Here is an 11,680-nt window from a genome sequence, read left to right as displayed (position 1 = left end):
TTCTAGCCTCTTCTGTCCTCTTTATTGCTCTTCTTGTATCTTTTGACTGTCCTCTTCATCACCCCTACTCGGCCATCTTCACCCACTGTCTATCCTATTTAATGTCTAATCTCAGTGTTTTTCCTTCCAACATCATCTGTCCAGTCAATTATATCTCATCCACAATCTCTAATCCTTTCTGTTATTTAGAGCATTCAGAGCATATTTGTTTCCACCACGCCTTATCTGTTCCTCAGTTTACATCAGTCCTCCCTGACTCCATCTTTTTCACCTTCTCCCTCAGTTTGTGTTTTCCTCTCTGGCAAAAAGCCCCTTCAGCCTAATCCTGTCTGACAATTCCCAAATGAGGCTAAGACACTAGTAATAAAAAAAAAATGCAGCATGCCTCTTAAAAATACCTGAAACTCACTTCAGAGGGTGTATGAGAAAAAGATATGCACATAACTACACAGTTAGCTGGTGTGACCCAAACGAATGCAGTGGCAAAGTGACCAACACTCAAGCTTGACACCATTTTAGTTTTCCTTCCATTCAGTTAGTCAATCATTCAGTGTGCTTTGTGTCCTCCAGTGACCGAGCTCTCTTGTCATTTCAGACCTTGCCACTCCCACCTGTCTGTCTTTTCCACCAGTCATCTGACCTGCCCCTTCTCTCCACTCAACTCCATGTACTTCACTGATTAGTCCTTGCAGCATCACCCCCGCTTACCATCTCTCACTTGCCAGATTGTGTCTTTGTGTAAAGTGCAATTGCTTTCTGGCATTGTGTTGTTTTCTTTTTCTTTTCTACCTCGGCTGTGATCTGGATTTCGCTTCTGTCTGAGCACTGTGTTTAGTTTGTCTGTCATTGTCTCACACGTAAAGTTTGTTTTTTCTTTTACTAATTTGAATTTTGAATCATGTTCTTGACTCCAACCCAGTTATTATCAGAAGCAGCATTGAACTGGACTAACGTCAGCTATCTTCTGCTGTGTAATTCACCATAGTAAAATCTGTGCATCATGCTAGGAGCAAAACTATGGTCCAAGGTTCAAAAATGTACCTTGTTTCTTTGCTTTAATTTACGTCTATCTCCATTACACCATTTCATATAACACCGAATCTACTGTCACAAAACCAAAAAATAATTTTTTAAGTGAAAACTCTTCAGCATATAATAATACTCTAAGTATTTGCCAAAGTGGTTCAATAGCCATATACTGTACCTAATTAAGGATCGAGCACCATTGACACTTTACCTTAATTGCAGTAAAACTGTAATTGAATAATATTTAAAAGCTGAACAAGAAACAATTTACGTCATGACTTGCAAGTGACCCTTGTTATATATACTTGTTATAAAGACAACAAACCCTACAGCCTGTTTCATTTTGGTTTGATTTGTTTGTTTTTTTGTTGTTTGGTTTTGTGGTTCCAGCTTATACAAACTAAAATTGACTATTTAGCAGGGAGATGAGAAGAACGAGCTGGGGAAAAAAGCCCTAACAAGTCCCAACAAGTCAAAATCAAATAACATTTCGAAAGGTATTTACATATTAATATAATCATTCAGTTAAGGTTAACAAAACCTTTTTTCATTTAGATTCAAATTTCATCATCACCATCCTCATCATCATCATCAGTATCATCTTTTGAAATTCTATGCAATAATAAACGCTGCTGATATACCCTGCACATGTATATACCTGTATATACCACACATGTATATACCTATACATGTGTTCAGTGCTTGTTTCAAAGAAACAGTCCATTCACTGCCTTATTCACTGGCTCCCAAAGGGCCTTTGTTTCCTCCGTAAGCCCTGACAAACTATCAGTCAACAGCATACATCATTCTGCTGTATACTACTTAAAATCATGTGCATGCTGTACAGCAGGACTGGCTAACTAAAACACCCACTTAAGTTTTTACTTAAAACCACATTTTCACTAAATTGTTATTTGTGGTGTTACTATCTTAGAAATTATTCACAAGAACATAGACTTCATGAATAATAAAGCACAACTAAAATATTAACAAGGGAAACTTGTTAAGTGGACCAATGTACCAGTCTCCCTGTCTGACACACCCATACAAATCCATGCTCACAAAATTATTTAGACTACTTACTTTAGGTCCTGGGAAGGTTCTGCTCTTACATGTGACGTCTCTACAGAATGACTGAACACTACTCCTTCATTTCCTGCCGAGAGAATGAGAACGAATTACAAAAAGGAAAGCAACCACTGAACTCTTGAGTTATAAACTTAGCAGACATTTCAAATGCACGCCAGGGTGCTGAGGTATTCTGTGTCAGAAACACAATTTCCTTCAAAAACAAGGTACCACTGGGTTGTCACTGTTAAGAAGTATGTGTCCTTTGTGCTGAAAATCAGAGTTGATTTAATGTTTAAAACACTTTAACCACAGGCATCATATTTCTCTCTTATTAACAAAGCAATTTAAAGTATTTAATTATATCTCAACCATCTTTTTTCTCTGTTTTCAGTATTTTTCTGTTCCTGCATGTTAATAACAATAATAACCATATGGCATTACTTTCCTCCAAAATCAAAATTTCCTGATGCAAAATACATTCAAGCATGCAACTGATGTGCATGCTTTTTCCTTGTAAGAAAAGTCTGGCTCTGATATAATGCAATGTTTAACCCCCCGTGTGCAGTAGCCACCTTTGCAGCTGTGAACAGATGCTCATTTTTGGCTCTTGCTGAGACCACAGACAGCATGTTGGAATATCAGCACTGCTGCGGATTTAATACTGCATGAGGCTATCTTTCCCATTGGCAGGCACACAGATAAGAAACTGCATAGTCTGAGCTGTTTGATACTGAAGCAGCATATGCCAAGTTTAATTCTAGAAGATTCAAGGAGGTCCCGTAGGTAGGATGAGAACCTACATCTCCAAAAAGCTGCAACTGAACCCCCACAGGAGCTAAACTTGGAAGTTATTGTGTACTGTTGTATTTTTCAGTTAAATCTCACTTTCTGTGGTTCATTCCAGGGAACACTGAACTATGCCTATGAACTGCCAAGTAAATGAAACAACACGTAAAATGGCAGATAAGGGCAAACCTTGCTTTGCGTTCTCCTGTTTGACTGTCTGCCTCTATGATGTTCATAACTTAGTCAACCATGCCACAGCTTCTGGCTGATATTACTTTTCCATATTATTGCTACTCTGTCTTTTCTACTATTGTTCTGCTCTCATGAAAACTTTATGAGCTTGTTTGATGACACTTGTTCTTGAACACAACAATCCTTGAACTATTTTTAAAGCGGATAAACTGAAATCAACTTTTCATACTGGGTTTACAGTTTCAGACGCGTCAACTGAGGATAAGCTCGGTATCACTCCAAACTTGCTGCCATGGTATTGGCTTGCATTGGCTGATTCATTATCTATTTACACCTTGTTACTGCAAAGGGCAGTGATATGTGGAAATATGATCTATCTTCATTAAAAAAATACATCAATCTATAAATCTAAAATTTAAACAGTAGCACAGCATAACCCAGCAGACCTCAGTGCCTGAGCTGAATGAATGATGTGCCCATATTTGTATTCTTTTTGCTATCTACGCTCTTTTCGTTCACCTCCTTCAAACAGCAAATGACAGCAACAGTGACCTATAGACCTCGATCTCCTCACCCTCCCCTTGTTCTTCTGCACCCTTATTCCTTCAGAGTGCCTCTAATGAACAAATTACCCAGGTTAGTGTGTGTACGTGTGCTAAGGTGTGTGTAGTTTGTTTGAATTTGTGGTTTCGTAGCAATATACACTCAAAAACTTTTGGGTGTACATGTTGTATTACATACAAATTTTAAGTGTACAGGTGAACAGACACGAGCGGACTCATAATCTTCTGTCAGCTTCCATTTGATTTTCTCACTTCCAATGATCGAGAGAACACAAATGAATAAATGAGAAAAAGACAAATAGATGATGCAGAGTGAGAGTATTTTCCCCTCTCACTTTTTCCATTTTTTAATTTGAGCTAACTACTTTCCCCCCAGTGATGCTTACATGCCATGTCACATATTTCTCATCCATCTGCCTCTTTACCCCTTCTGTCCATGTCATTATTTTAATATGATTTTTTTTTTTTTACTGTATTGCACTGGCCTCTTTCTCAACTCTGCTAAAGCTGCTCTGCTTGCTGACCCGTAACTTGTTTGGCTGCACTCATCAACAGCACTCTGTTTAACTGCTTATTCTGTGTCTGTATGTGTGTATATTCCTGTACCCTTGTTACTCAACATGAATAAGTTTGAATTCACTGTCCACTACTGAAAATAAGCATGAAAAAAATAAAAGAAATAAGTTCCTTATGAATTCAGCCACATGTATTCATTCAAATTGTACACTTTACCTTTAGTATGTTATAGAAGGTGGGGAGAAGGTGCAGCGATGTCAATGTCTGTTTTATGCTTTTGTGTAACCCTACCTGTGACTTTGAGTTTCTCAGTACCGATGGTGATCTCTTCTTCATCTGCAGAGAACAGAACTCTCTCTCCATCAGCATTCCTCACCTCAAACCTCTGACACTGAGCCTCCACCATTTCTGAACCTGAGACAGTGGGAAAAACAGAATGTGTCATAAAAGCACATAAACCTTAGCATCTGGTATCGTTCTGCATATATCTAAAGCACCTAATAGAACCGTTAGTTTAGCTTGAGCAGCCAAAGTGATTTGAGCTTTAAACCAGAAAATCTCCAAGTTTTGTCTTGCGAATAGCAAGTCTATGTTCCCGATCGTGACTCAAGAGTTGGGAGTTCGCCTTGTAATCGGAAGGTTGCTGGTTCGAGGCCCGGCTTGGACAGTCTCGGTCGTTGTGTCCTTGGGCAAGACACTTCACCCGTTGCCTACTGGTGGTGGTCAGAGGGCCCGGTGGCACCAGTGTCCGGCAGCCTTGCCTTTGTCAGTGCGCCCCAGGGTGGCTGTGGCTACAATGTAGCTTGCCATCACCAGTGTGTGAATGGGTGGATGACTGGTTGTGTAAAGTGCTTTGGGGTCCTTAGGGACTAGAAAAGCGCTATACAAATATAGGCCATTTACAACGCTTTTCTACAATATGAATAGCCACATCTTGATTAGAGGTCTTCTTGTGCATAAGAGAGAAAGGATTTCAATTCTCTTTTCACATTGGGAAAGGAGCGACGGTGAAAACTCAGTGGAGTGAAATCTGGGGAGCGAAAATAAAACAACCCGCAGCAGGCTTGGAATGTTAAATGCAATGTCGGTGCAGGCTAGTGGGTAGTGGGTAGGAGGGACATTATGCTTGGGAACGGTGCAACGAAACCGTGACTAGTGTGAGTACAGCCTAATCCAATCCAGGCTGCTATGTTTTAACAGCAGAGACCTGTATTACTAGCTCACCTCCACCTTGATTAAGCACATCTGTGTGTGTGTGTTTGTGTGGGTAGGGGATCGGAACAGTGAACATGTGCTGTGAGACTCACAAGAAGAAAACTCTGGTGTGTCCCATTTCACTGTAGGCATGTTATGCATTAAAGTTTCAAGTGAGTCGTTGAAGAGTGACCTCTCCTTCCTTTTTTTCTGTTTCCCTGTGTGTTTGCTGCTTTCTTCTTCAGGTGCCGTGGTGTTAAAGCAGAGTTCCATGGGTTGGCTTGGAAAGGATTTCCATGAAGTGACATTTCAAATCTGTAAACACTTTTCTCCCCTCTGTAGTTTACTGACTGTAAACTACAGACTTTAAGACTGTACAGCGTACCAAAATAATGACGACACTATTCACCTGAGAGCATAGTCAGATTCATTTCACTAATTTTATGCACAAAAACTAACTTAAAGCTAAAATCGGGACTAAAGTTAAACACTTCTTATTTCTCTTCATATTCAATATAGAAGTTATATGAAATGTGAGTCGAGACATACACGTGACTCTTTGCTCAGTCTAGCTTTAGTTTACCGTCTTAATAACTACCTCTCCTATTTCATCAGTGTCTAAAATGTGTGTACCCATGCGCGATTTTCTGTATAGATGCACATATTCTCCACTCTTATTTATCCTTTTAGGACCCAGCTGTGAAGTGGCATGCATGTTTCCATTTATATAGACTTTGAATCATTTAAAAGCATTTACTCATCAATGTGCTGACTTGATGTAATGTAACAAAGAAGGTGGGCTGCATATACTATGCTGCCCGGATAAAGATGATTTCTAATCTTGGACCTTAGTGGTAACATTTCACAATTTAAAAAAAAAGGCAGTGTTCCTAATAATGAGGAAACAACAGCATAAATAAATAAAAGCTAATTAAAAAGTTGATTAAGTAGTGGCTTTTTAATAGAAATGTAAAACGTTGACAATTAATTGCTAGGTAATTATTCAGGTGATTTTGTGATTTGGCCTGTGATTGGATGGCTTTCCATCCTTGCTGAATCTATAAAGAGGTCTCTATCTATCTCATTCTATCCCTTTTCTTCACTCTCTAGGCTGCCCGGCTATTTTGTGTCAATTAGAAAGTCAGAGTGCCTTGTCAGTCATAATCAAACGTTATTAGCACCTATCAATCTGGGATTAAGCTTTATTTCTCGTCTCATTCTGACTGCCTTTATCCTGTCCAGCTCTATCTCCTTAAACCCTCTCACTCCTCCAGTGACTGTGTGAAAAAGCAATTGAGATTTGTGTTGTCAAAAGCTCACGCTAAAGTGAGGTGTGTATGAGTGTGTTACAAATATATGCAAAGACGTAGCAGATAGAAGGGAAGTTGGCAGTTAGAGGTGGGAGACGTATGCTGAGAGAGGAATCAAAGGAAGAAAAAGGAGGGTTTATGTTTGAGACGGAAAGATGAATAGAAAATGAAGTTTAAATTGGAGATGTGCTGTGCTAGTTGCTGTCTCAGGCATCTAGCTAGTTCTCTTTGGCTCTTCAGCTCTTGCTCTATAATACATCTTGTAGTGCAGATTTCCAGTATGGGCGCAGGTCAGCATATTTCCAGAGATTTGTGTTTTATTCACAGAAATTGCTCTTCTTGTCTTCTCAGTAGGGGTGAATAAAGGATTCTAAAATTGCAGGAGATGGAAAAGTTTAGTGGCCAAACTTAGTGAAAAGGAAATAAAAGGAACCTGCTGATGCTCCTGACAGACTTTAGTAGTGCAGTGGCACCAGCAAAGACAATATCGAGGTATAATTGAAGTTACATAAAGTCTATTTACAGGTGAAAACAGCAATTGACAAATAGCCAGTGTTACAGTTTCATTCAAGATCTCAAAAAGGCAGTTTGCATGGAAGAGGAAATTCAGGAAATTGGACTTTGCATGAAAACTGTGGTTGTGATAAACTGCTGTATATATATGACTGCATCAAAGTACGAAACATTTTCAGACAGTGTTGAGATGACAGGATTGCAGAGTTTGCCGGAAGAGTTGTGTTTAAGTGAAACAATAAATGCACCCAATGACATTAATGCTCACTTCAAAACTAATAGGAAATGGAAAAAAATATGTATAGTCAACTTAAAGCTCTGAGGCAACAACATGATGAGACAAAGTAACCAGAGGTTATTGAATTCAAATGATCGCTTAGAAGACTGACAGAGATTGGCAGCTATAGCTTGCAGAAACACCTCTCCTGAGTTGATGTATTTTATGCAAATGAAAAGTGATGTGGTGTACACTGTTCCAAAAAATAGTAATGTCAAATTATTTTACTGTGTATTTTACAGATGTGTACTGTTTTTCTAGAATATCATTACATTTACATAAGTAGACTGTGATCTGACACGTCAAATGTAAAATAACATAACATCACTGTAAATGTAATACTTACTGTTTACGCGGTGGTGCAGCGTCACTGACAGTTGTTGTTTTGTAGAGAGAGTGCTGTACCATGAGTGACTTCTGTTGTGCTGTTGTTGAACCTTGAGGCAATTGTAGCACTGGCAAGTGTTTTAATAAGGAGCTCCCCCTACCAGCTTGGGGTTAAATAACAAGCTCAATCTCTCTCTGTGAGCTTCTTTGTTAAGATTTCTCTGCATGCCACAATGTAAAACATTGCACGGACACGCTGTGCTAATTATATATTTTGAAAAAGAAATGTAGAGGTAGGAATTGCAATTAATATAAATAACATGACGCTAAGCATCGGCCAATGAATGTGAACTAACAACAAGGTCGCGGGTAACGCTGCGACCGTAGGAAAAAACCCTAATATGAAGGTATTTTACTGTGCATTTTACAGTAATGTTCTGTTCTTCTAGAATATCATTAAAGTTACGTAAATAGACTTTGACTTCACATTTTGAATGTAAATTAACGTTAAATCACTGTAATGTAATACAACATAATTGTCATGATTATTAAATGTATCTGTCTGTACATATGCATATTTAGATTGTTAAAATACATTCACAAATGTATCATGATTTCACAAATATCTGTCCGTTATTTGAAAGATTGAACTGTTGAATTCAAATGTAATGCTATGGAAAAGTATATAACATGATCCCTATAAGCTTGTGTTACATCACATAAGTATTATTATCGTTGCTAGTTAGGCCGTTCGTGGCTCAAGAGTTGGCAGTTCGCCTTGTGATCAGAAGATTGCCGGTTCGCGCCCCGGCTCGGACACTCTCCGTCGTTGTGTCCGTGGTCAAGACTCTTCACCTACCGCCTACTAGTGATAGCCAAAGGGGCCGATGGTGCGATATGGCAGCCTCGCCTCTGTCAGTCTGTCCCAGGGCATGCAATCAATTATTATTTAAACCAACTGTTAACTGTATATTTCTGTACATTTACGTATTATGATTCATATTCCACATTCATTGACCTTGTTTATAGGTAATTTCATTGTTTGATCACGTAAAATGTTCCTAATTTAATGTCTGAAAGCACTTAGAAAAGGCAGAATCCCATGTCAAATTAGCGCAACAAACTGTATTTTCATTACTGAAAATAACCGTATTTTTATGGGACAGTTATTTTCTGTTATTTTACGGTCGTATTTTTGGCGCCCCAGCTGCCGGAATATTACCGTTTTTTTTAAGATGTTTTTTTTTTCCTATTTATAGATGGTTTCATTGTTTAATCACATTAACATGTTCCTGATTTAATGTTTAGTGGCACTTGAAAAAGGCGAGATCCCATGTCAAATTAACGCAACTAACTGTATTTTCATTACTGGAAATAACCGTACTTTTATGGGACAGTTATTTTCTGTTATTTCACGGTCGTATTTTGGCACCCCAGCTGCCGGAATATTACCGTTGTTTTAGGAATTTTTTTTAACAGTGTAGCTAAATATTATGGCAGATGTATTGTGTGTTCAGGCTAACTTTTTTCTGCTGCAAAATGTAGTGATTATGGCTTTAATAGATGTGATAGTCGATAACACTAGACTGTGAAATGAAAGAAATGTAGTCACTTTTAAAATGCATTGTTAGTGGCTGTTAGGACTAACATAAAAAGCATAAAAAAGCACAGTATGCATCTCCTTCATTTCTAATAATTTCTAAACACTTTGAAATGACATGAGCTTTTTGCATTAACCTGCTAGGGTATAACCCAATGGTGTTATTTTAGGTTCCTTTCATGTTGTGCTTGTTTTTTCAAACATGTTTCTAAGCCTTTGGGTAACAAACAAAATTATCAAGTGAAGAAATATTTAGTTACAAACAACCTAGGGAGTACTTTTAAAACTAGCTGATATTTGTTCATCTTGTTAGTGATCCCCAGTTAGAAAATGTTAAATCTGTGTAAATGAAGTGCATTTGAACAATTAATTTGCTCCTGCAAATGTCTCTCCCACTGATAACACTAAAGTAATTCTGCTGTCACCAATAACAGCACGACTCCTCGTTAGGCAGACATATTAATTGATGCACTGATTTAAATAATCACTTCCTGACAGAATCTCCTCTGTTGTCACAAGTGCCTCCCTCAGCAGGATCCTTCAGCAATAATAATGCTTTAAGAATACCTCACTGATGAAAAGAGGTGCTACAGATGAAATAATGGGGAAAAAAGCAGCAGCGTGTGTGTGATGAGTGTGCTCCTGAGTCATATCTGACTTGTGAAAAGACATTAATGTTAAGAAGCATGGTGAATGATTACGCCACAGACTGCTGTGTGTTACGTATACAGCAGCAAATAGGGGACAGGAAGAAATAACAAATAATAACAAGAATTAAAAAATGAAGAGAAAATAGAGAATATTGGTATTTAGCAGCCAAAAAGGTGATTCAAAAACATTGTACCGAGCAAGGGGATAATTAAGATAGTTCTGTTATTCTTTTATTTATGTTATTATGATTTTGGTCAATCTACTCCCACAGACATGAAAAAAAAAAACCTTAAGGCGGCAGTGGCTACTAGATGGTTTAAGTCTGAAACTGATGTGAATCATATGCTATGACCTTTGCAGTTAACATCTCTTAACCCAACTGAACACCTATGGGAGATTTTGAGCATGCAAATGCCATTTGATTCAAATCCCCACTACCTACCAGGAATATGACTCCGCTGCACTATAGCTCATTCTTATTGTCACATAGATATTTCCATTTTTTTTCACTATAACTGTCAGTTCAGTGTCTGTCTTTGAAGTCCCGATTTGTGTTTAAAAAAAAAAAAAACTTTAATAAATGTTCCACGTAGTAAAATTTTGAGTTCCCAATTTGTATTCAGCTATTAATGAATGGGGCACATTAAAGAGGTACCTGTGTAACTTTTTTACTACTGCACATAATAGCATTGAGGCCATAATAAAGTTATATGGATTTGCTCTCCTGGATTTTTAATTCAAGCCTTTAAATTAGAGCTTCTAGCAATGAAGTGATATGGTGCAAGAAGAAACTGTAAAATGCCCGAGGCATAGGTACAAAGAAGAGTATGGCATAGCCAAGCAAACACTGCATGCATGGTTAATTTTCCCAAGCAGGTCAAGATGAATGTTTAATTAAAATCTCTTTTAATGCACTTTTTCATCATGCCATCCTTCCTCCACATCTTTCTTTACTTTTTCCTTCACTGATATTATTCACAATGTAGAATGACTTGAGTCAGATAAGCAGCTTTCTTCCTACAGTCCAGGCCATACTGATTTGACTTTGTGCCTATGTAAATACCAATGACATTTTCAGCCAAGAAAGCCATCTAAACTTAGATTGTTTTTGTCCTATGGCTTTATAGAGAAATGTGACAATGGTTAAATCTCTACAGTTTTCCTGAGGTCAAGATTCTGTGAGTAAAAATAAGGTTATATGAGACAAAGTTATATAACTCATACTCAACTGTCTTTTTACTGCTTAAATGTGGGCTTTGGTTTTGATATTTCTCTGCTCACTTTCAATGCCTGGCTGGTTCTAGCTAATGGCTATATCACTTTTCACCTTTTACGAATCAGAGTACAGCCTAGGAGCTTCAGGCAGGTCCTGTTCTACAGCTACACAGGTTAGACTAAAAGGTTAGAGGAATTTCAGGCATTTTCAGGCATTAGCGGGAAGATCTACTAAAACTGAGGCCACGCTACTTGGCCCAGAAAGATTTGTCTAGTAACATAAGGTACAAGACAAGGGCATTATTGTTTTACCTCCCACACACCTCCTTTATTTAATTGAAATTCAACCATTAAATGTCTATGTGCATATCTAATAATTTATTAACAGGCATCCAAATAATAGAGTGACACAAACAGACAAGGAAAAAAACAAAAAAAC

The 11,680-nt window shown here is 38.0% G+C and overlaps 1 protein-coding gene across 1 annotated transcript in view; it reads right to left on the bottom strand.

The window, feature by feature from the left end:
• LOC102301797 (zeta-sarcoglycan) overlaps positions 1 to 11,680 on the bottom strand; it is a gene marked incomplete at its 5' end in the record, with an annotated part of 177,496 nt that overhangs the window by 80,119 nt on the left and 85,697 nt on the right. The window contains 2 exon segments of the mRNA XM_005944473.3: positions 2,110 to 2,182; positions 4,446 to 4,568. Coding sequence (XP_005944535.2) covers positions 2,110 to 2,182; positions 4,446 to 4,568 — 196 coding nt within the window.

The sequence above is a fragment of the Haplochromis burtoni genome, unplaced genomic scaffold, assembly GCF_018398535.1.
Source record: "Haplochromis burtoni strain Fernald_Lab_line unplaced genomic scaffold, NCSU_Asbu1 Contig_409, whole genome shotgun sequence".
Taxonomy (NCBI): domain Eukaryota; kingdom Metazoa; phylum Chordata; class Actinopteri; order Cichliformes; family Cichlidae; genus Haplochromis; species Haplochromis burtoni.
This window is presented reverse-complemented; position numbering and strand designations above follow the sequence as displayed.